We start from the raw sequence: 25,296 nt of genomic DNA, 5'->3' as shown, positions 1-25,296 counted from the left end.
CATTACCTTCCACCTCTGCCTTTAAACAGCTGCTAACCTGAAATTGTCTTTTTCCCACTAGATCCAAATCCAGTTTTGAATCTCAGAGCGTTCTCAGAATCCAGCACATCAATAAAAGTTGAGTGGTCGTCTCCACTGGAAAACAACCAAAGTTACTCCTACAAGATTGTGACCTACAACTCTGCAGGAAATGTTACCAACAACCAAACTGTTAAAGACAATTCTGCAAATGTACCTGGACTGGACCCAGGAACCAATTACATGATATCTGTGACCACACTGCTCTCATCTGAATGCAAGTCCACAAAAGTAGAAGTCTCCAGCTACACAGGTAAGATGCCACATAGAACAGTTTCACTGTTTCACTGTTTCACTGTTTCACTGTTTCACTGTTTTGGAAAAAAATATTCAAAGTTTATCCACCAAATTGAATCTGAATATTTTTGTGAGATGCTTCTACAAACTTGACATTTTAATCTTATGGCTTAAAGTCCTTTAAACTGAAACAAACAATCACGTTTATGGATTTTAACTAAAACTGTCTGAAGCTGCTGTGGTTTTTTCACTTTTGTTTATTTATGGTGACAGAGAAAACCAGTTTTTATTTCATGTGGATCTGACACAAACACCTGGCTGTACTCTGGGCAGTCTTGTGTGATGTCACCAGCTACTTGAAACTGCAGAGGCCACTGAAGGCAGCACACACTTGGATTCAGAAAGCTGCGAATTGACCTAGTTTGCTCTCAGAATGCCAAAACATGACTAGGATCAGTAGATAACGCTGTTACAACACAATAGACAAGAGTTTAAGGGCAAAAAAAAAAAAAAAAAAAAGGTTTGGTGTTAGTTTCATTTTAAAGGCCCCATATTACGCTATATTTTATCTGTTCTAATGTCGTTTCCTCATCACAAACAGACCAACAAACATCACAAAGAGGAACAGAGCATTTTGAGCCTTGGAGATGTAGATAGAGTCATAATAAAGTGTTATTCAAACATGTGAATGAAACAAAACACAAGTCCAGGTCTGTTTTTGATGAGGAAACATCATTACAACACGGCCAAAGCCTCACATGAGTCTTTTTTGTATAATACTGTATTATAGGACCTTTAATCAGAAACCAGGTCAGCAAATTTGACAGTTAAAAAGCAAATCCCCCATATAACCAGTTTACTCTTAGAATTACTATTATTATAAAATATCTGAAATATAAAACCAAAATATTCTTCTCATTAACAGAACCTACGAGGCCTGATGATGTCACTCTCATGGAGAGAGGGACCAATAGTCTGAAAATTAACTGGACGTTACCTGGAGGTCGTGTGGATCACTATGAAGTACAGGCGGGACAGAATAAAAACAAAACAAATTCTTTGTGGTTTCAATTCCTTAATCTGTCACCGGGACGACTCTACACCATCAGTGTAACTGCTGTCGCTGGAAACTTCACTAACTCTTCAGAACCCTCAGAATTTGCCACTTGTAAGACTATTTCATTTTTATTTATTTTATTTACAAATTCTAAACTGTAAGTTAAGTTCATTTCATGTTTTAGATCCACTGCCTCCTGAGTCTGTCACCGTCACGGGCAGAACAAACTCCTCTCTGGATCTGAGTTGGGGGGTTCAGACTCAAATGCAGGACGCTCCTGACATCACGTACAACATCACCTATGACGATAGTCATGTGACATCTGCAAACAGCACCACCAGTCTGACACCTCTTATGTCTGGAACTTACTATAATATAACAGTGAAAACTGTAGGACCTCAGGGCCTCCTCAGCACTGAGGTCAACATCAGGGCTTGTACTAGTAAGTATTTAATGGAAAAACTCTGTATGGTCTGCTGTACTTTCATATTATTAATGATAAAGTTCACTATGTAACTTTTCTGTACTACTTGTGCTTCATTACCTTCCACCTCTGCCTTTAAACAGCTGCTAACCTGAAATTGTCTTTTTCCCACTAGATCCAAATCCAGTTTTGAATCTCAGAGCGTTCTCAGAATCCAGCACATCAATAAAAGTTGAGTGGTCGTCTCCACTGGAAAACAACCAAAGTTACTCCTACAAGATTGTGACCTACAACTCTGCAGGAAATGTTACCAACAACCAAACTGTTAAAGACAATTCTGCAAATGTACCTGGACTGGACCCAGGAACCAATTACACGATATCTGTGACCACACTGCTCTCATCTGAATGCAAGTCCACAAAAGTAGAAGTCTCCAGCTACACAGGTAAGATGCCACATAGAACAGCTGAACGAGGGTCTACTTTGAGAACTAAAGAACGGAGTGAGGGTGGAGGCGGAGTCTGGGGGGATAAGGAACAATGTGATTGGTTTAACAGTGTTTTTTTCAATTCAGTTCACTTTTATTTTTATAGCACATTAAAAAATAACTTCAGCTGATCAACGTGCTTCACATAAAATGTCAACAAGCAAGAAAAGTCAACCAGATCAGCAAATTTTACAGTTAAACAGCAAATCCCACCTTAGAATTAGTCCCGCCCCTGCTCAATTTCAAACTATTGGGATTTGACACCCGACCTATAACCTCGTCTTGTCGTTAAGTTAATTAAGTGTATATGCAAAGGTGAGTACATTTGCAGAAAAAGAAAAAAATATTAAAAAAAAAATAAAAATCTTCGATAGATTCTTTCCGTATTATACCTCTGAGTAGTTTTACCATTCTTTTACTCCTCCTTGTGAGCTTTACGCCATGTTGTTACGCTGTTAAATCCTCAAAAAACACACGGGGAGTTGGGTTCTGGGGATGCACGCAGTTTCCCCAGACTCAAGACAAACTCAAGACAAAATCCCCCATTACAAAGGGAGAAAATAAATCGGCAATATCGTCCATACAGTCACGAAAATCCGCTGATTTTTTCGTAAACTTTGCCCTTTTCTGTGTGCTGTTTTACTGAGTCGCTTAGTTCGGGGGTACTTCCTCTTTCCTGTTACCGAACCTTTATCTCCTTGCTGCTTAAAAAAGATAAGAACCGTCTTAACTGTCCTTCTTATAGACCTATATCTTTATTAAATACGGATGTTAAATTGTAAAAAGTGTCTGGCTGGTAGACTAAAAAAGTTCTCAATTCGATAATCTCACCTGACCAGACTGGTTTTGTTAAGAATCAGCTCTCTTTTTTCAACATTGTCAGCTTTTTAACATTATTTACGCCTCTAACCACAAAACACCCAAATGTCTTATTGCCGTAGATGCTGAAAAAGCATTTGATAGGGTTGAGTGGGACTGTTTTTACTTTAGAAAGGTTTGGTTTGCACTTTTATTTTGTTCCTGGGTCAAACTCGTTCATACAAGTCCCAAAGCTTCTGTGCTGACAAATGGTCTTTATTCACAATCTTTTAAACTACATCGTGGAACAAGGCAGGGCTGTCCTTTAAGCCCACTACTTTTTGCTTTAGAGATTGAACTGCTGACCGGCGCAGTCTGACGCAGTAGAGACACAAACATCTGGAGGTGTGGGATTGAGCGGAACGGAACAGAAACTAAGAGCGAATTGTTCTTTTACAATGAAAACGGTGGAGGTCAGGGTCATTTAAATTTGTAGTTTCTGACAGTTTTGATTATCTTGGAATATGCATCATTAAACTATTCAACAACCTGTGTAAGAGTAACTTTGTTCCTCTTTTTGATCAATGTAAGTAAATGCTGTGTCTCCATTATCTTGGTCTCTGGTCGGGAAAATCGATTCGGTTAAAATGATATTACTTCCAAAATTCCTTTACCTGTTTCAGTGTCTTCCTATTTTTATTCTGAAATATATATACATTTTTTAATCTTTAGACTCCTTAACCTCCTGAGACCTGGTGTCCTCATCTGTGGACAACACATTTTGGGTTGTTTAGGCCACAGTGCAAATTTTTAGAAGAACAGCAAAAAGAACATGTTCAATTTTGAATATTTCTAGGAGTTTACAATATTTATTTTTATTTTGTATTTATTTTTATTTGATTTGATTTTAAAAAATTATTATTTATTTGATTAGATTTTTTAAATTGTTTTTTATTTATTTATTTTTTTTATTTTATTTTAATTAATTTATTTTATTTATTTATTTTTATTTGATTTTATATTTTTGTGTTTTTATTAGTTTTATTATTATTTTTTATTATTATTTTTTATTGTATTTTAATTTATTTATCTTATTTATTTATTTTTATTTGATTTTATATTTTTGTATTTTTATTTGTTTTATTATTTTTTTTATTGTTATTGTCATTTTGCTTTTTACAATATATGTGTTCAACCACTTAATAGTTTTTGCAAATAAAGTCCTGCAAGAGCTCGGGTCTCAGGAGGTTAATTAGTTCATTTATTTGGGATGATAAACCATTTAGACTGAGGAGGGCCATTCTCCAGAGACCCAGACAGGTGGACGGAACTTTCAATACCATTACTGCGCTGCAAATATTCGGTGGAGCTTTACTGGAAACATTTTCTTTTCCAAATGATTTCGTTATTTGGAAAAGAAAAGTCCTATAGTATAAGTGTTGTATACCACATTGAAACTTTCCCTACTACAAAGACCTTTGAAATAAAAACAGACCTGGAGTTGTGTTTTGTTTCGTTCACACGTTTGATTAACTTTTTATTATTAGTCTGTAACATTTCCAAAGCTCAAAAACACTCTGTTCCACCTTCTGATGTCATCAAGTGGTAGTTTTCAAGTCAACAGCTACTTTTTTAGCTTTCGTTCAGTAGAAATTTGCAGTTCCTGGGCTGAAATTATCCAAATGATTCTAGAAATGAAGGTGTGTGGAGTTTGAAAACACAGTAGAGCACTTCCTGTATCGCCACACGATGACATCACAAGGTGGAACAGAGCGTTTTCTGTGAGAGAGAAGAACTCAGGCTAAATCTGCAGGTGTGTTTGTGCGTTAAACATATGAATGAAACAAAACACAACCGCTTTTTCAAATATTTTAAGCACTTTTTTTAAATACTGTGATACGTCGGGTAAATAAACACGTTTGCTCTGTGATGTTTTTTCGCTTTCAGAACCCGCAAATGTCACCATTACAGAAGTCTCCGGAACCACAACAAACTTAACAGTGAGCTGGAATAAGGCGGCGGGGAAAGTGGATAACTACACAGTGAATCTTTACAACAAGAGTGGCCAAGTTCACACTATGGGACCATTCAACGACGATATTTTAACCGCAACGTTCACTGACCTGAAACCCGGAGTGCTGTACTGCGCCGAGGTGGTCACCAGGAGCGGACCCATGGAAAATAAAAGTTCGAAAAGATGCAACGCGACCTGTAAGTAAACAAATGTACACAACAAGTTAATTTTGCGTATGATTACTTCTCATTATCTTCCGTTTTAGTCCCTACTCCTCCGGGAAGCATCAGTGTGAGCGACAGGACGGAGCGATCTATAACTTTTTCCTGGGACGCGCCGAAAGATATGTCGCCAGATCAGTACCACTTTAATGTCACCGTTATCGATATCCGCAGAGAGACTCAAGAGAACCCCAACATCGCCGTGTCGGGCCTCGTCTCTGGAAGCCCCTACACCGTCGTTGTCGTTACTATCGGTGTGAACGACCTAGTGAGCCAGGAAGTGACCTACACTGCGTACACGAGTGAGCACAGAAAACGCATTTAGTTTCGTTTTAAAGCTTTTTTTTTTATCCGTTATGATGTCGATCGTCATCAAAAACAGACCTGGAGTTGTGTTTTTGTTTCATTCACACATGTTTAACACACAAACCTTGCATATTTAGGCTGCGTTATTCTCTCAAACTGAAAAAAACCACTCTGTTCCACCTTGTGATGTCATCATGTGGTGATACAGGAAGTGCTCAACTCTGTTTTTAAACTCCACACACCTTCATTTCTAGAATAATTTGGATGATTTCAGCTCTGGAATTGCCGATCTACGACTGAACTAAAGGTAAAAAGTAGCTGTTAACTTGAAAACTACCACTTGATGACATCACAAGGTGGAACAGAGCGTTTTGAGGTTTGGAGATGTTACTTAAACATGTGTGAATGAAACAAAACACAACTCTAAGTCACGTTTTAATGCGGTTACCTCCCCAAAAACAGACCTGGAGTTGTGTTTTTGGTTCATTCACACATGTTTAACACACAAACCTTGCATATTTAGGCTGCGTTATTCTCTCAAACTGAAAAAAACACTCTGTTCCACCTTGTGATGTCATCATGTGGTGATACAGGAAGTGCTCAACTCCACACACCTTAATTTCTAGAATAATTTGGATAATTTCATACCTGGAACTATAAATTTCCACTGAACTAAAGCTAAAAAGTAGCTGTTCACTTGAAAACTACCACTTGATGACATCACAAGGTGGAACAGAGCGTTTTGAGGTTTGGAGATGTTACTTAAACATGTGTGAATGAAACAAAACACAACTCCAGGTCTGTTTTTGGGGAGGTGACCGCATTAAAAACGTGACTTAAAGTTTGTAAAAGTGGATTTTGTGTAATATAGACTTTAATAATTTATTGTCTTTTGTGTTAACAGAACCATATCCCGTCACCGACCTGCAGCAAACTGAAATCACCACTGAACTTGTCACGCTGAAGTGGAATCAGACTGAATACAAACCGGATTATAAATATTTGGTGCAAGTCTTTAACACCTCGGGGCTCGTTACAAAGATAAATGTTACTGACTTAAATTACACAGAAATCGGGCTGATGTCTGGCACCAACTACAGCTTCAGTGTCACCGCACAAACAGCAGATGGCACTGCAGCCACACCAAAGACCGTGTCCTACTTTACACGTATGTATCTGTTTAAACACTATCTATTATGTTTTTATTTTTGGTATAATGAGGCAAAGAATATGTTTTTACTATCTCTGGATTAGTGGATCCATTCAAGAGGCGCCAACAATAGGGCATTTGGTATATTTACATTTTTATTACACAAAATGGACTCCTGTGAGCTTTAAAGTCACATTATAATGCTTTTACCTCCTCAGAACCATACCTGGAGTTGTGTTTTGTGGTTGTGCTTTATTTATATTGTTTTTATTGAAATGTAGCTGTTACCACTTCATGACATCACAAGGTGGAACAGAGCGTTTTGAGGGTTGTAGATGTTACAGACGAATAATAAAGTGTCACTCAAACGTGTGTGAATGAAACAAAACACAAATCCAGGTCTGTTTTTGAGGAGGTATCGGTGTTATAACGTGACTTAAAGCTACAAGAGTCAGTTTTGCGTAATATCGGACATTTAACTCAGTCTTTTCCGTCCTCGTCTCCTATTGGCTCAGCTCTGTGTGGCTCTGAGTGACTCACAGATGTGTCAGTCATGGTGAAATGTGAACGACGCAGACGACTTTATTTAACTCTTATTCATTAGAAAATACATCTGCACATGAGCAGAGATAAAACAGAAGTCATGATGTGGCTTATGGTTAAGGGTTGGGTTTGGTTAAGGTTAAGGTTTAAGGTTAGCGTTAGGGTTTTAGGCTAACGTGAGTGTTTTAGGCTAACGTGAGTGTTTTAGGTTAACGTGAGTGTTTTAGGTTAACGTGAGTGTTTTAGGTTAACGTGAGTGTTTCAGGTTAACGTTAGTGTTTCAGGTTAACGTTAATGTTTCAGGTTAACGTTAGTGTTTTAGGTTAACGTTAGTGTTTTAGGTTAACGTTAGTGTTTTAGGTTAACGTTAGTGTTTTAGGTTAGCGTTAGGGTTTAGGTTAGCGTTAGGGTTTCGGTTAATGTGAGTTTTTAGGTTAGCGTTAGGGTTAAGGTTAACGTTAAGGTTTTAAGTCAACACTTAGGGTTAGGTTAACGTGAGGGTTTAGCCTGATGTTAGGGTTTTAGGTTAACGTGAGTGTTTTAGGTTAACACTAAGGTTTTAGGTTAACATTAGGGTTTTAGGTTAACGTGAGTGTTTTAGGTTAACACTAAGGTTTTAGGTTAACATTAGGGTTTTAGGTTAACATTAGGGTTTTAGGTTAACATTAGGGTTTTAGGTTAACGTTAAGGTTTCAGGTTAACCTTAGGGTCTAGGTTAAGGTGAGGGTTTAGTGTATTATTTTGTAGGTTATATTAGTTTTTGCCATATCTAAATCTTATCCACCAAAGTAATATAATGAATGAACACGTGTAACTGTTTTGTTGTGTTTTTTCAGGACCGTTCAGTGTCAAAAACCTTCAGGCCTCTGCAAACGAGACAGTTGTGACACTGAAATGGCAAAAACCTGATCAATATAAGAACAGTTACAGTTTCCGAGTACAGAACTCCAGCGTGAACAGTAGCAAAACTCAAAACTTTATCTACCCTGTCAGTGATCTGGTTCCTGGCTCTTCCTATCGGTTCAATGTCACAACTGAGACCTCGGATGGTACCCAGGGGGCGCCAGAGAGTGTTTCCATATGCACAAGTACGTACCGTCTATTTACACAATCACGGTGCGTTCAGACTTGTCCTTGTTTGGTCCTGGTTTGAGATCTTATCTAGACTTGGTTTGGTCCTGTTCTAGTCCCGGTTTGGTCCTGTTCTAGTCCCGGTTTGGTCCTGTTCTAGTCCTGGTTTAGTCCCGTTCTAGTCCCGTTCTAGTCCTGGCTGAGTCCTGTTCTAATCTTGGTTTGGCCCTGGTTTGGCCCTGGTTTAGTCCTGGTTTGGTCCTGTATTAGTCCTGTTCTAGTCATGTTCTTGTCCCGGGTTGGTCCTGTTCTAGTTCTGTTCTAGCCCCGGTTTGGTCCTGTTCTAGTCCTGTTCTAGTCCTGTTCTTGTTCCGGTTTGGTCCCGTTGTACTCCCGTTCTAGTCCCGTTCTAGTCCCGTTCTAGTCCCGTTCTAGTCCCGTTCTAGTCCCTGTTTGGTCTCGTTCTAGTCCTGGTTTAGTCGTGCTCTTAGTCCAAGTGTGAACGCACCGTAAATGTCTTATCCCTTTTTCTTGTTTCAGCTAAAATAACGTGTTGTTTTCTTCATCAGCTGCGAGTGCCGTGGACTCTATTAAATGTGGCGAAACAAAAAATCTCCCAAACGCAACAGTCACTTGGAATTGGAGCCCCGTGGGTAACTTCAGTCATTTCTTAGTGCAGTTTGAGGGTTCCACGACTATAACGACGTCTAAAAGCTTTGTGAAAGGAGATCTTAAACATTACACTGAGTACGTTTTGTGGGTGACGACGCAGAGCTGTGGTGAAAGCAGCACCCGTAAGAGCCAGACCTGCAGGACGGGGATCACAGGTAAAACTCACAATACAACGTCACGTACTTCAATATATTTATGTAAGAAATAAAGAAGCAAACAGATTTTTAAAACACTCCTCCTAAGCTCTGTAGTTTACTGTGTTTTGATAGTTATAATACAGCGTTCCCTCGTTTATCGGGGGGTTACGCTCTAAAAATAACCCACAAGTTTTATTTTTTACAATTATTGTCTCTGTTTTTGTCTGTAAAACCCCTCACCACACACTTTATACACTTTTATCACACACTCTTCCTTCATTTTCCTTTTTTTCTTTCTTTTTCTTTGTTTTTTTTCTTTCTTTTTCTCTTTTTTTCTCTTTCTTTTTCTTTCTTTCATTTTCTTTTTCTCTTTTTTCTGTCTTTTTTTCTTTATCTTTCTTTTTCTCTTTCTTTCATTTTCTTTCTTTTTCTCTTTTTTTCTGTCTTTTTTTCTTCATTTCTTTTTCTCTTTCTTTCATTTTCTTTCTTTTTCTCTTTTTTTCTGTCTTTTTTTCTTTATTTCTTTTTCTCTTTCATTTTCTTTCTTTCTTTTTCTCTTTTTTTCTGTCTTTTTTTCTTTATCTTTCTTTTTCTCTTTCTTTCATTTTCTTTCTTTTTCTCTTTTTTTCTGTCTTTTTTTCTTCATTTCTTTTTCTCTTTCTTTCATTTTCTTTCTTTTTCTCTTTTTTCTGTCTTTTTTTCTTTATTTCTTTTTCTCTCTTTCATTTTCTTTCTTTCTTTTTCTCTTTTTTTCTGTCTTTTTTTCTTTATCTTTCTTTTTCTCTTTCTTTCATTTTCTTTCTTTTTCTCTTTTTTTCTGTCTTTTTTTCTTCATTTCTTTTTCTCTTTCTTTCATTTTCTTTCTTTTTCTCTTTTTTTCTGTCTTTTTTTCTTTATTTCTTTTTCTCTCTTTCATTTTCTTTCTTTCTTTTTCTCTTTTTTTCTGTCTTTTTTCTTTATTTCTTTTTTCTTTTTTTTACTCTTTCTTTTTTCCTCACCACACACTTTATACACTTTTCTCACACAGGCGTTAACATTTTCTCACATTTCTCTCTCGTTTAAACTCTCTCAAAGTTCAAACCTTCGTAGGCGTCTTTGTCGGTGCAGAACGTTTCATCGACATTGTGGGTTTTGTCGGGGAGAAAACGAATCGCAAACGTACAGCACTTCAGAGTCACACTGCGATCCAACGTTTATGTAAATTTGGAGGACGGAGGAGACTGATGGACAATGGTCTACAGTCCAACAGCCAATCAGGACGCAGAACACAATGCACGCTAATACAATGTAAAAAAGCATGAAAAATTTACCAAAAAAAATCCGCGAGACGGCGAAAGGTGAACCGCGATATAGCGAGGGACCAGTGCGTATGTTTTTTTTTCTTCATTATTATACATTTTTTAGCTGGTGCGACTTATACTCCGGAAAATACGATATAAAACAATAAAATGCAAAGTGAAAAAAATCGATTTGAAGCAATCCCACTCCCGACATAAACGTCATTGCTCAAGCGGTCGGATCTACTGAATCACAGGTTGGCGGTGCGATTCCAGCTCTCACAGATGAACGCTGTCGTCGCGCTGTCGTGCCTTTGGGCAAGACACTTCACCACCTCGCCCCCAGTGTCTGCGTACATCCGTGTGTGAATGTGTGAGCGGTTCCTTAATTTAAAGTGCTTTGAGTGACTTGAAATTGAAAAAGCGCTGTATAAAAAAGCGAACAAACGTGCAGTCAATGAGATAAAGGTTATAAAATATAGAATTACTAGAAATAATCGAGCTAAAAGTGTGTGTTTATACTTTTTTTGTCCAGATCCACCTCTACTGAAGGACTACCAGCCCCTGATCCAAGTGGCGAACGTGAAACACAATGACTTCACGATTAACATCAGCCGGACTCTGCTGAACGACGCCAACGGGCCAATCAAAAACGTGGGCGTGTTAGTGTCAGAAACTGCAAATGGTCGGTTCCTTGAGTAGCTTTTTCAAATCTGAATTACACGATTAAGTACGCTCAGAAAAAACAACTATATTTTCCTCATCCAGATCCCAGCCGGCCCGAAGTGGTGCAGTACTTGGCGAGCACTTATACTGAATGGGAAGCAGGAAAGACTGAAGCGTATTTGGCGACGGTAATCAGCGTAGATACAAGAGCGGCTCGTGATACAACAAACACTCTCAGTATAAATGTCGGAGATGAGTCGATGTGGAACGGATACTCGAACGGTTTACTGAAGCCCACGAGAAAATACAAGTAATAAAACCTCAGCTGCTGTTAAACGTCCTGTATCACACAAAACTGACATGTTATAATGTTAAAAAAACGTACCTGGAGTTGTGTTTTGTTTCATTTACACAGTTTCTACATGTCCAAACGCTCTGTTCCACCTTGTGATGTCATGAAGTGGTAGTTTTTTTCAAGTTGACAGCTGCGTTTTCACCTTTAGTTTAGTAGAGATTTACAATTCCAGGGCTGAAATGATCCAAATGATTCTATAAATGAAGGTGTGTGGAGTTTAAAAACGCAGTGGGGCACTTCCTGTATTGCCACATGATGACATCACAAGGTGGAACAGAGCGTTTTCTGTTTGAGAGAAGAAGAGAAGAGCCTAAATGTGCAGGGTTTGTGCGTTAAACATGTGTGAATGAAACAAAACACAACTTCACACATGTTTAACACACGAATCCTGCACATTTAGGCCGAGTTCTTCTCTCAAACAGAAAACGCTCTGTTCCACCTTGTGATGTCATCATGTGGTAATACAGGAAGTGCTCCTCTGTGTTTTTAAACTCCACACACCTTCATTTCTAGAATAATTTGGATCATTTCAGCCCTGGAATTATAAATCTCTACTAAACTAAAGGTAAAAAAGCAGCTGTCAACTTGAAAAAAACTACCACTTCATGACATCACAAGGTGGAACAGAGCGTTTGGACATGTAGGGACTGTGTAAATGAAACAAAACACAACTCCAGGTCTGTTTGTGATAAAAACAGATCAGAAAACAGTGTAATATGAGCCTTTTAAATCACAGAGCTAATCATTTTGCATGGAAATATATCATTTAATTGTGATTTTCTTTTCTTTTTAAACATCCCACAGATTCGCCGTCGTTGTTTTCACCAGTATCGCGATGAACGGGTTGCTTATAAGTGGCTCGGAGTCTCTGTTTTCAAATACAGGGTTTGACAATGTGGTAACACTTCCACAAAGTCCAGGTAATACTTTAATAGACATATGTGTTACGTCATGTTTAAATCTTTCAAACAGTTCAAATTTTCACCGTTGATGCGTTTTTAGTCGTCATTGGAATCGCAGTTGGAGTGACCCTGGGTATTTTCTGCTTTCTGCTCCTCGTGTTGATTGGATTCATCATTTACTGGAGAAGGTTAAACATCGCAAGACCAGTCAAAAAAATAAAAAATATTAGCGCGTTTCCAAATATATGTGTTTGTTTCTTGTAGGTTGGCGAAAAAAGAGTCGTCTGACATTCAAATCCATTCGCTGAGGTGGGTTTCACGTTTAGTTTCTATGTAAAAACACAAATTAAAACGATTTAGAATGATTTTTGTTTATGTTTTTCTGATTTCAGAGCTAAAGTGTAAGTAAATTTTCTCAGTAGTGTTAGTTGTTTTTTGTTTAACGGCAAAAGAAACTTGTATTCTGTCAACGGGATAAAAATAATAATAATCGCGCTTTCTTTCATTAGGAGTTTCCCCGTCAGAGTCGAGGATTATGAAGTTTACTACAAGAAACAAAAAGCAGATTCTGCCTGTGGCTTCGCTGAGGAATATGAGGTAAAGTAGTCACTCGTTTATCGCGGGGTTTTGTTCTAAAAATAACCTGCAAAAGGCGAAATCCGCGAAGTATCAGCTTTATTTTTTACAATTATTATATCACGGATTATCTTTTTTTTTAGTGCAATTTTACATGTTTTTTTGTGTTGTGCGTCCTGATTGGCTGTTGGACTGTAGACCATTGTGTCGTGCGTCCTGATTGGCTGTTGGACTGTAGACCATTGTGTCGTGCGTCCTGATTGGCTGTTGGACTGTAGACCATTGTGTCGTGCGTCCTGATTGGCTGTTGGACTGTAGACCATTGTCCATCAGTCTCCTCCGTGCCGTGTCTCCTGTACAGTACAGAATGTGTTCAGACAAATTTACATAAACGTTGGATCTCAGTGTGACTCTGAAGTGCTGTACGTTTGCGATTTGTTTTCTCCCCGACAAAACCCACAATGTCGATGAAACGTTCTGCACCGACAAAGACGCCTACGAAGGTTTGAACTTTGAGAGAGTTTAAACGAGAGAGAAATGTGAGAAAATGTTAACGCCTGTGTGAGAAAAGTGTATAAAGTGTGTGGTGAGGGGTTTTACAGCAAAAACATAGAGAATAATGTAAAAAATAAAGCGGATTTCATCTATTGTTGGTTATTTTTAGAACGTGACCCCCGTGATAAACGAGGGATGACTGTATTATATGTTTTTGTCTGTAAAACCCCTCTCCACACACTTTATACACTTTTCTCACAGAGGCGTTAACATTTTCTCACATTTCTCTCTCGTTTAAACTCTCTCAAAGTTCAAACCTTCGTAGGCGTCTTTGTCGGTGCAGAACGTTTCATCGACATTGTGGGTTTGGTCGGGGAGAAAACGAATCGCAAACGTACAGCACTTCAGAGTCACACTGAGATCCAACGTTTATGTAAATTTGACTCTAATATATTGTTCCGTTCAGTCTCTTGAGGCTGCGGTTTGTTGGTCACAGTTTGATTTAATTTGATGTATTTTCTTGCTTCTTCTTTGCTTAAATAAACCAACACATCAGGACAGTTACAGCTCGACTTTATGCAACAACTTCACTCGTCTCATCTCGTGTTATATTTTTATCGGTGCGCTCCTCAAATGCGCTGTACCGAAACAATAAGTAGGAACCAATATTATTATGAAGAAAGTAAATAATGTATCCAACATAATATGATAAATAATATTCATTGTTAATAAAATAAGTACAAAGTAATAAACAAGATACTAACGACCCAAATAAATGTTAAAACGTCAAATAATATACGTCAAATAAGAGGAGACGGATGGACAATGGTCTACAGTCCCTTAGCCAATCAGGACGCAGAACACAATGTACGTTCAGACGCTGTAAAAAAGCATGAAAAAAAAAAAATCCAGGAAACAGCGAGAGCGCGAAAAGTGAACAGCGAGTTTATCATCGTCTGCTTGTCTTACTGTGTTTAATGTCGGTGCTAAAATGGGATAATTCTAACATTTTGTGCTCCATAAGGAAATCAAAGTTGTCGGTACGGCTCAGGCCAAAACCAGCGCTCTGATCCCAGAGAACAAACCCAAGAATCGCTACAGCAACGTGCTTCCATGTGAGTTACAGCTTTACTCTATGTCAACGACTCATTACTAATCCAAATAAACTCATATGTTGCTCTCATTCACTTCACCCTTCTGGCTAATCTTCTAGACGACGCATCTAGAGTAAAGCTTTCTATCATTCATGGAAATCCTATTGACGACTACATCAATGCTAACTACATACCGGTGCGTACTGACCCAAGCAGCTTTCTCCCATTGCACATTTATCAACCTAAAATTACTCATTAAATGCAGTTTCATTCTGTTCCATGTTTGTGTTCTTATTTGCCAAATGCCAGATTAAAAAAAAACATCACTTATTTTCTTAAGGGTTACAACTCCAGGAAGGAGTTTATCGCGGCTCAGGGCCCTTTGCCGGCCACAGTCAGTGATTTCTGGAGGATGATCTGGGAGAAGAACGTGCAGACGATGGTGATGCTGACGCGCTGCAACGAACAAGGACGAGTGAGTGAGAAGTGGAAATGAGCGTTTAAAGTGTCACAGCAGGAGCAGAGTCTTCACACAGGCCCATACACTGTCACACTAATCAATGTCTTAAATACTCATCAGCTGCATCAGGAGCTGCGCCTCCTCTGTGCTCCTCCACTGTGTGCCTCCTTTCTATGCTCCTTTCTGTACCTCGTCTGTTCATTCTCTGTAACTCCTGTGTGTCTCTCCTCTGTTCCTCCTCTGTTCCTCCTCTGTTCGTTCTGTGTGCCTCCTCTGTTCGTTCTGTGTGCCTCCTCTGTACCTCCTCTGTGTGTCTCCTCTCTATGCTCCTTTCTGTACCTCTCTGTTCCTTTGTGCCTCCTCTGTACCCTCCTCTGTTCCTCCTCTGTACCTCCTCTGTTCGTTCTCTGTAACTCCTATGTGCCTCATTTGTTCCTCCTCTGTGTGTCTCCTCTCTATGCTCCTCTCTGTTCCTGTGCCTCCTCTGTACCCTCCCGTGTGCCTTGTTTGTTCCTCCTCTGTACCTCCTCTCTGTGCCTCCTCTGTTCGTTCTCTGTAACTCCTGTGTACCTCGTTTGTTCCTCCTCTCTGTCTCCTCTCTATGCTCCTTTCTGTACCACCTCTGTTCCTCTGTGCCTCCTCTGCGCCGCCTCCTCTGCGCCGCCTCCTCTGCGCCGCCTCCTCTGCGCCGCCTCCTCTGCGCCGCCTCCTCTCCCTCACTGGGCTGTACTTCTCTCTTTTCCAGGTGAAATGTGAGCAGTACTGGACGTCTGGCTCCAGACACTATGAGAACATCACTGTGACCACCACGTCTGAGATTCCTCTGGACGACTGGACCATCAGGGACTTTGACGTCAAAAATGTAACGGCTGAACTTCACTTCAGACGTTTGTTTGTGCCGCTGTGACGGACAGATTTACATCTGTGTGTGTGTGTGTTTGTGTGTGTGTCAGGTGAAAACCGCAGAGACTCGTTCGGTTCGACAGTTCCACTTCACGGCCTGGCCCGACCACGGCGTCCCAGAGACGACCGAGCTCCTGATCAGCTTCAGACACCTGGTCCGAGAGCACATGGACCGGTACAGGAACTCCCCCACTGTAGTGCACTGCAGGTTAGTCAACACACACACACACACACCGACACACCCCCACAGACGCACACACACAGAGACACACACACAGACAGACGCACACAGAGACAGACACAAACACACAGACGCACACACACACACACCCCGACAGACACACACACAGAGACAGACACACACACAGAGACACACACAGACGCACACACACACACACCCCGACAAAGACACACACACACAGACACACTGACAGACAGAGACAGACGCACAGGGACAGACACACAGAGAGACAGACACACACACACACACACACAGACAAAGACAGACACAGACAGACGCACAGAGACAGACACACACACAGACGCACACACACACACAGAGACACACACACAGACAGACAAAGACACACACAGAGACAAACACAGACAGACACACAGAGACAGACACACACACAGACGCACACACACACACAGAGACACACACACAGACAGACAAAGACACACACAGAGACAGACGCACACACACATGCACACACGCACGCTACACATACACACACGTGCACACACACACACGTGCACACACTCATACATGAACACACACACGAACGAACACACATGAAAACACACACACACACTATTTATCACCTTCATATCGTCTGTTTTCTGTAAAAGTATTTGTTTTTGTGTGAGATCTGCTGAAAAGGCTGATGATTTCATTTTTAACACTTTCAGAATTTGAGCAAAACAAAAATATAACAAATAAAAACAGCAGAAAAACAAAACAACTGAATCAGGTGTTTCTTTTGAACAAAATTCAGCTCAAATCTTTTATCAAAATCACCACATTTGAAGCTTTATAAGACTCAAAAATGCACGAAATACTTCTCACGTGATACTAACGCCGCGTGCGTTTTCCTCAGCGCCGGCGTGGGTCGGACTGGGACCTTCATCGCCATCGACCGCCTTCTGTTCCAGATCGAAAGGGAGAACGTGGTGGACATTTACGGTATTGTTCACGATATGAGAATGCACCGAACTCTGATGGTGCAGACGGAGGTAAATGTCTCTTACGTTCTAACCAAATACAAAATATATTTCTACTACCGACGCTTGTGTAATACTTTTACCCACAGGACCAGTACGTGTTCCTCCATCAGTGTGCACTCGACATCATCAGATCAAGAACTGGAAACAATGTAGATCTCATTTACCAAAACATGGCTGCACTCAACATTTATGAAAACATTGATCTCCAGAAGAAATGATGTTTAAAAGTGGCTCAAGAACTCGAGAAAAAAATAATTATTTGGGAACAGTTTTTCGTAAACTGTATATTTATTTTTACATCATCTATCCCACCTCTGGATCCTCGTCTTATTCTCTTTTTTTATTTTATATTTCTGTAACTATAAGAATTTTAGGACCAAAACATTTTATTTTCTTAACTGTGTAACTTTTAGGACATGTTGCTGCTTTTCCTGCAGCGTTTCAACAAAAGTACTATTGATTTTTAATGCGTTAAAGATGGAAAATACTTTGACAAACACACATTTATTTTTAAAAACTCAGACTTGCTTTTCCACAGATGTGACCTGTAACGTGGCCTGGTGGTAAAACCTGCTCGTCTCTGTAAATAGATACGTTCAGGGGTCAGAATGTAGAACAGGGGTGGGCGACCTTTAACCCCGAAAGAGCCGTTTGGACCCGGTCTCCATGGAAAAAAACAAACAAAAACAAAACACTGGGAGCTGCAAATACTTCTTAACATCTGAAAAGAAGATAATACTGTATATATAATTGTTTTTTTTTCCATTTACGCTCTTTATAAATGACTATAGTGTGTCGTTTATGAAATCCATGAAGTGCCACAGAGACTTTTGCTGTTTCCGCAGGACTGAGCGCGGTTTATTTTTAACATTTTACGGTGGAGAAAAGCTGGATCGACAGGACCCCAATGCGTATTTCTCGATAAAAGCTCGGCGTTTTGGCGAGTGCCGGCTTCTGCGAGTGTGGCGCTTATTCTGAGCAACGAAAAATAATAAAATACAGCTTTATTTTAATATTTCAAGATCAGAATAACCTTCCGATTTAAACTACAATTCCAAAAAAGAACCAACACAAATAAAATACACTTCAATTAAACGCTTATAATTTATTTTCCCCAAGCTAAGGATGAAAGAGCCGCTGGTCGCCGACTCCTGCTGTAGAACAAACGTGTGGCTTATTCCCCCAACGTAAAAAGTTCCTTGTTGCACCTTTACTGTTGTTTGTCATTTAAATTCTCAGGTATCATTTGTAGCTTTGTGGCTATTAGCAGAAAACTAAAGAAAAACGTAAAAAAAACAATACTATTTGAGCCTCAAGTTGTGTTTCATGTGATTATTTTGCTTTTTGTGCAATAACGAGTGTCTGCACTGTAATGCACTGGATGCATTTTAGATTTTTATTGTATTGTTCACACTTTAAATGACGGAGGCGCCAGTGCTTCGATAAACTGGAACATTTTTATCATTTTAAGTCATGACTGTGTTGCATCATCTCAGGAATTGCTGATGTCCCACGTGCGTTCCACTTACAGCTAACCGTGCGTCACTTCCTGTTGCGTATCCAGTTTATCTATGGACGTTTCCTGTGCGTACACTCCCAAATGTTCCATGGAGGTACTTTTTCTGTTTTTAAATGTTTTTGTAACGACTCATGTTAAGTTTGACGCCACCGTTTGGTTTATTTATTGTACGATTTGACGTTAAAAGCACTTATGTGTAAAGCAATACAAAAAACGTTTAATGTTTAATGTGTTACGAAAAGCATTTGTATATTGCTTGCAGGTACAACGCAAATAATGTAATAAATTTTGAGTAAATACGCTTTGTTTTGCGTGTTTATTTTTGTTTAAAGATGTCCGTGTCGTCCCTCAGTCGTCCAGGTCTGATCCACAGCAAAAGAAAAATCGTCTACACCTTTTAGTTTGCGGTTTCTGCTTGTTGGCTCGGTGCCTGAGTCATATTTTGTATAATCATTCAGGCCCTTAATGGCTGCTCTCACACCTGTTAGCATACGGGCTAGCACTTGTTTTGATTTACGTCTGAAAATAGAGTTTAAAAAAAGGAGATAAATTATGTCTCAGGCCACATTTCTGTTCAAAGGAGGATTGTCTTTCCGCACAAAAAAAAAAAGGCTTTTTAACTCCCCTCTCGAACAATTTATTTTCTTTGGCTCAGATCTGTACCTCGTCGTCTTCAAAGGAGAGGTTAGCGGCTTTGAGATGGAGATGTACGGCTCGGGACGTCCAGTGTTCTAATAGATCCCCGTATGCTAATAGGTGTGAGAGCAGACGTTAAGGGCCTGAATGATCGTGCAAAATATGACTCAGGTACAGCTCAGACTTTGTGTTGCGTAATACACTGAGCCAGCAAACAAACTGAACAAATAGGTGTGTTACTTTCCAGCTAAATCAGACAAGACTGAAGTCATCATCTTTGGTCCACAGAAACAGAGGGAGACTGGAGGTGACGACTAACACTTAATCTAAAACTTACAAATCAGGCGAGAAATCTAGAGGTAATAATGGACTCAGACTTGAACTTTAACAGACACATCAAATCAGTAACATCTGCAGCTTTTTACCATCTAAAAATATGTCAAAAATCAAAGGTAAACTGAAAACCAGACGTAGAGAGACTTATCCTGCGTTTGTCTCCAGTAGGTTAGACGACTGAAACGTCCTGCTCACTGGACTCTCCAAACGAGCCTTAAGACAGAACAGAACATCCACTAAAGCAGGACTAAAGCAGGACTAAAGCAGGACTAAAGCAGGACTAAAGCAGTAGTCCGCCTTTTCATATCAGAGCTGCAAACTGTGGAACTCACTGCCCACTGAAATAAAAAAACATTTCTGAGTTGAAAATGTTCACCTCTAGGGTTAAGAACTGTCTGAAAATGAGTCAAAACTGTACACACTTGTAAATAAGTCGTATGACAGTTGGTGAGTGAGAGAACGTGTGAGTGTTGGATGTATATTTGTGCACTGATGTAACTATTTTAAGGGGCAGGTGTTTTAATATACTTTGCATATTGGTGAATTGTGGAGAAGCCCCAACCAGGGATAAACTCTATATGCATCACATCAGCTGCAATGTTCATGTTGTAACTATGTCAGATTGCATTGTCCCTGTCAAATAAATATAAATAAATAAATAAATAAAGCAGGACTAAAGCAGGACTAAACCGGGGACTCAACATGAGAAATCAGTGTTTAAATTTTCTGCAGCTAAAACCTGGAATGAAAACCTGAAGATGTGACTCAGGCCTCGACTTTGACAAAGTTTAAATCCAGACTCAAACGATTCTGTTTATCTGCTGTGACTGAAGGGGGTTTATTCTGCACTTTTCTCCGTTCATGTCAATCTTATGATGATTATTTGTGATCATTTGTTTTGTTGTACTGTGACTTTAATGTATTTTTTATTCTGTAAAGCACTTTGAATTATCTTGCGTACAAACGGTGCTGTATAAATAAACGTGTCTTGTTCGCTTCAGTGTCGTTAGCGCCTCCTTCAGACAGATACAAGTCAGTGTCCAGCAGTAATCTGACCAGAACTGAAGAACATCTGCAGGTTAAAACTAAAATGTTTTGTTTAAATGCTGAATCTGTGACATCTGAACACGATCTTTACTTTCTCACTCAACACAATCATCAGGACTGTGGCTAATGGAGTTTCAGTTAAACTTTCTTCCATCTCTGAACCTCACGCACTTGAAAAACAGATGAGAACGAAGTGTCAGGACTTTAAATTTGTGCCTAGTGCAGAGGAAAAAGTTAGCACAGCTTTGCATTATTGAAAACATCTCCGGCTGCACGTTGTCGAGTGCATCTGAAATAAATGAATTAATAATAACATTTCTGTTTTCGGCTCTTGACACAAAAACGCTATTTACAGATATGGCACGAATCCAATTACGTGCAGGGTGGCGGTGGCTCAGTGGGTAGAGCGTCTGTTCTTTAACCTCCTGCTTTGACCTCTGCTGCCGCTGTGCCCTTGAGCAAGCCATGCATCGTGTAAGGCTTAAAGATAGAAAGAGAAAGCTGAAAAATATCTGAAAATAAGAAACGTTTTTGGAGATGGGCCGAGAGTGCGAAGCTGCAGTTAAGTTTTGAAGTTTTCAGACGAATAAAGGCTGATTAATTTATATAAATCAAGATGTTTGCAGTTGGAAACACATGTGCAAGAACAAAAATGTAAATATTTGTGCAGCTAAAGTTGCCCGTAACAAAAACAGGAGTAAGTGCATCAGCAAACTGCTTGTAAATGAATTGTTTTGAATTTCTACTCACCAATGTTGTCGGCCATCTTAGGTGCTCCGGCCAAATGAGTCCCCAGGAAGCCAGAGCAGCTTAAGAAGGTTCTGGGGCGAACCACTGTGCGCTGAGGAGGAGGGGTGTCCAAATATTTAAGATTTTGTGTATCTAGGCTGTTTTTTTTTTACAGTTGACACGGATAAAGTAATGTAGAGATCTATTTTTATAACGGGTTTGATTGAATAAAGATTTACACTGTTTTGTTAGCGATAACTTTTAACAATATTATGAGATGTGCTGAAACTTACCTGTGTTGCAGAGTGGGAGTGACCACTTAAGGGAGGGGCTCTATAAAAGGAGAAAACCTCAGTCTGCGCACAGGAGGTGTTGGTTTTAAATGTGGCTGTTATTTTTGTCAATATTTGTCAGTGTTGGAAATAAATGCACTTGGATCTGCTCTGCTCTGTTCCTTGTCAAAACCTCTAAGTTTGCTGTCCGTGTCATTACATAAAGTTGGAATAAAAACAGCAAAATTAAAAAGCTACATTTAAAAATAAAAACAAAAACAGACAAACTATCCACCAGAAAACTTAAAGTGCACCACCGAGACAATACTTCAGCTTGAAATCACAGGTACCCACACTCTACATATACCCACACTTTTTCATTTTACTTTGTTTGCATTTCCAAAAACACCCTTATGTTTCGATAATGTCATTTAATAAGTGCAGAGGGAGTAACGCGCTGTGTTTCCAGCTGCAGCCTGTTGTTGTTGCGTTTTGCCTCGTTTCCCCTGAGCAGGTGCCATACCCGTGCGTTCCCACAGAGGGCGCCACCGTGGCCCTGTGTCTGCAGCAGGACTGTCTGTGCCACTTCACTCTCTCCATGTTGAAACGAACCAACTTGTCCTGCAGACTCCAGCCGTGCGCCACAGCCCCGCGCGGCTCCACTCCGCTCCAGCGCGTCCCCGTCGACTGCTATGAGGCTAAACGGGATTATAAACACAAAAACCACAGCCTGAGTCGGTCCTCGTCGAAGCAGAGTAAGTTTACATGTAATTACACTCCTACTACGCTGCACTGACACGTCGCGGAGAGATAACTTACCATTTCTGCTTCACACTTTTGTTTTATGGCTGCGTTGGTTCTTTTTTGCGCATTGTGCCGCGTCCTGGAGCAGAAAAAAGGTGATTTTTGTAAAACATCTGCGTGAAATCTCGTGCTACATCGCATCATTTGGAGGAATTTGGTCAGTGTTGGTTGGATCATTGTTTCTTTCCTGGGCAGTGGCTAGCATTAACGCGCTAGCTCCAGTGGAAACCCTCCACGTTACGCCCGTGACGATGCCCGTGCGTCTGCAGCGCAGCGCGTGTTTGTGCCTCATCCGCGGATCTGCCCGGTTTGTGCCGTGGATCTGTGGACATCTGTGGACCAAGGACACGTATTCACAGGCAGAGGCACGTCTGCAGGCCACCTCATGCGTGTGTGTCATCTCGCATTTGTGTGGGCACGTGTGGCTGTGCGCGTAACCACAGCAGACCATGGCACCAGCAGCACAGCACTCTGCATGGAAATTATAAACGCTGCGGTTATTTTAGCTCTACAAGTCATTTGCTGTGTATTTTGAAACGCTTCTCACACTTGTAGGTCACTATAGACACCAAAATATCAACAACCTTCTTCAAACTACACAAAATACAACATAAAACACACACAACTGTCAATATTCCCTATAAAATACTGCAAATCATACACTGTACATGCTCCAAACTCATGCATTTCTGTGTTGCATGGTGTCCAAAACATGCAAAATCACTCTCTGGAAAATTCTCCACGCTTCTGTGTTTGCTTCTTCTATGTGCAAGATCTGTACAGTTGCATAATGTGTCCTCTTCCTCTCTCCTCTGCCTCCACGCTCATCTGAATTTAGGTTAGGAGCAAAATTAGACAAACCCAAACCAGCATGAATCATTGAGGAGATTTAAATATAGCAGCGGCCGTGTTCATGGGTCCAGATTACCTGCGCCTGTCTCATAATAAAGGTCACATCCACTTAACAAAATGGCTCCACAACACAGTGAAGTGGCTTTTCTCATCCTTATCTCAATCACTGTTAACTTAGTTTGAGTGCGACGCTGCTCCTTAAACTGTTGTTAAACGGGTTTTAATTTGCCACTTAGTCCACGGAACAAAGTCGTGATTGGTGTAGTGCCGATGGTGGAATTGCTGTAAAGTATTTATCCGATGACTGGACTGAATAACTGCTAAAGATAGAGTTATAATTGGATGGAATTATGATTTTGATTGCATGCTATTTTAAAGGGCCGATGTTGCGCATAATTGAGCTTTTAGCCATGTTTTAATGCTGTTACCGCCTCAAAAAACAGACCTGGAGTCGTGTTTTGTTTCATTCACGCATGTTTTAGTACATCTCCAAAGCTCAAAACGCTCTGTTCCACCTTGTGATGTCATGAAGTGCTGGTTTTAAGGTTATTGTTTTAATTGTTTGCTATTTTAAAGGGCCGATGTTACGCATAATTGAGCTTTTAGCCATACTTTTACGCTGTTACCGCCTCAAAAACACACTTGGAGTCGTGTTTTGTTTCATTCACGCATGTTTTAGTACATCTCCAAAGCTCAAAACGCTCTGTTCCACCTTGTGATGTCATAAAGTGCTGGTTTTAGGGTTATTATTTTGATTGTTTGCTACTTTAATGGGCCGATGTTGCGCATAATTGAGCTTTTAGCCATGTTTTAACACTGTTATCGCCTAAAAAACACACACCTGGAGTCGTGTTTTCTTTAATTCACACATGTTTGAGTAGCAGAAACTTCAAACCCCAAAGCTCAAAATGCTCTGTTCCACCTTATGATGTCACGAAGTGCTGGTTTTAAGCATAACACACCTACTTCTACTACTTTTTTTTTTTTTACTAGAAATTGGAACTTCCAGGGTTGAAATGATCCAAATGATTCTAGAAATGAAGGTGGAGCACTTCCTGGATCACCACATGATGACATCACAAGGTGGAACAGGGTGTTTTCAGTTTGAGAGAAGAACTCAGTCTCAAAATGCTGAACTCCAGGTCTGTTTTTGATCAGGAAACATTAAAAGACAGATCAGGAAACAGCGTAATACGTGCGCTTTAAGACCTTTCCGTTACTACAGACAGTCTTACCTTTTCACTAATAAGGTGGAGGCTTTTAATAGTCTTTAATCTTAAGCCTATCAAGTAGAACCGCAGCTTTGCCCTATCTGCAGCAAATGAGGTTAGAGTGATGAGGCAACGTCCTACTCAAGAGCCAGTTATTTTTATTGGTGTTTTGGAAGCAGGAAACCATGGCAACAGATGTCTTAAGTTTAACGACGTGCTCCGAGGATTCTTCCACTGGAGATTTGACCTTTGGAGAGGATTTTGAGCCATTTTCAGCCACCGGAATTTGCCACTTGGAACTGAGCACGAAGCAGTAATAAGTCGTTCAGCCGGTCAGAATAATTACTATTGACTTGACCCATCGTCATCGCATAAAAAATAGTTTGTTTAATATTTTTGGAGCTCTGTACTTGTCCTGGTAGTCGTGTTTTTTTTCTTTTTCTAATGGGAAATGTTGTATATTTTTGTGATGATACAATTTGAGCTGTAACGCTTTTAATTAAGCAACATTTAACTTACTTACTAGACGATTATCATGGCCAAAATAATTACGATTAACGATTATATCACGAAAATGATTAAACTCGTTATGGATATGAATAATTATAACTTTTAATAGAGAATATTATGGATGTGGAGGCCCGGGGCAATAAACCTCACGTGGGCCCCACTGTAATTTATAATTTATAGGAAGAGGGTTCAATTCTGGGCCCCCTAAAACCCTGGGGCCCCGGACAACA

At 40.0% G+C, this 25,296-nt stretch overlaps 2 protein-coding genes across 2 annotated transcripts in view; both read left to right on the top strand.

The window, feature by feature from the left end:
- The window catches only part of ptprjb.1 (protein tyrosine phosphatase receptor type Jb, tandem duplicate 1), a 52,165-nt gene extending 31,145 nt beyond the window's left edge, over positions 1-21,020 (top strand). The window contains exons 10-31 of the mRNA XM_055222544.1: positions 62-331; positions 1,241-1,483; positions 1,557-1,814; positions 1,972-2,241; positions 5,029-5,292; positions 5,361-5,618; positions 6,527-6,790; positions 8,152-8,403; positions 8,956-9,213; positions 11,008-11,157; positions 11,241-11,448; positions 12,298-12,413; positions 12,496-12,583; positions 12,660-12,704; positions 12,905-12,992; positions 14,491-14,581; positions 14,680-14,756; positions 14,901-15,035; positions 15,766-15,882; positions 15,974-16,131; positions 17,024-17,159; positions 17,237-21,020. Of these exons, the coding sequence (XP_055078519.1) occupies positions 62-331; positions 1,241-1,483; positions 1,557-1,814; positions 1,972-2,241; positions 5,029-5,292; positions 5,361-5,618; positions 6,527-6,790; positions 8,152-8,403; positions 8,956-9,213; positions 11,008-11,157; positions 11,241-11,448; positions 12,298-12,413; positions 12,496-12,583; positions 12,660-12,704; positions 12,905-12,992; positions 14,491-14,581; positions 14,680-14,756; positions 14,901-15,035; positions 15,766-15,882; positions 15,974-16,131; positions 17,024-17,159; positions 17,237-17,368 (3,878 nt within the window). The 3' untranslated portion in view covers positions 17,369-21,020. The remainder of the gene's footprint in view (positions 1-61; positions 332-1,240; positions 1,484-1,556; positions 1,815-1,971; positions 2,242-5,028; positions 5,293-5,360; positions 5,619-6,526; positions 6,791-8,151; positions 8,404-8,955; positions 9,214-11,007; positions 11,158-11,240; positions 11,449-12,297; positions 12,414-12,495; positions 12,584-12,659; positions 12,705-12,904; positions 12,993-14,490; positions 14,582-14,679; positions 14,757-14,900; positions 15,036-15,765; positions 15,883-15,973; positions 16,132-17,023; positions 17,160-17,236) is intronic.
- Positions 21,021-22,274: 1,254 nt separating this feature from the next.
- The window catches only part of osbpl5 (oxysterol binding protein-like 5), a 43,463-nt gene continuing 40,441 nt past the window's right edge, over positions 22,275-25,296 (top strand). Inside the window, exon 1 of the mRNA XM_033967615.2 lies at positions 22,275-22,444. Coding sequence (XP_033823506.1) covers positions 22,288-22,444 — 157 coding nt within the window. The 5' untranslated portion in view covers positions 22,275-22,287. The remainder of the gene's footprint in view (positions 22,445-25,296) is intronic.

This window comes from Periophthalmus magnuspinnatus, chromosome 6 (genome assembly GCF_009829125.3).
Source record: "Periophthalmus magnuspinnatus isolate fPerMag1 chromosome 6, fPerMag1.2.pri, whole genome shotgun sequence".
NCBI classification, from domain to species: Eukaryota; Metazoa; Chordata; class Actinopteri; order Gobiiformes; family Gobiidae; genus Periophthalmus; species Periophthalmus magnuspinnatus.
Note: the sequence above shows the minus strand (reverse complement) of the source record. Positions and strands in the feature narration are given on the sequence as shown.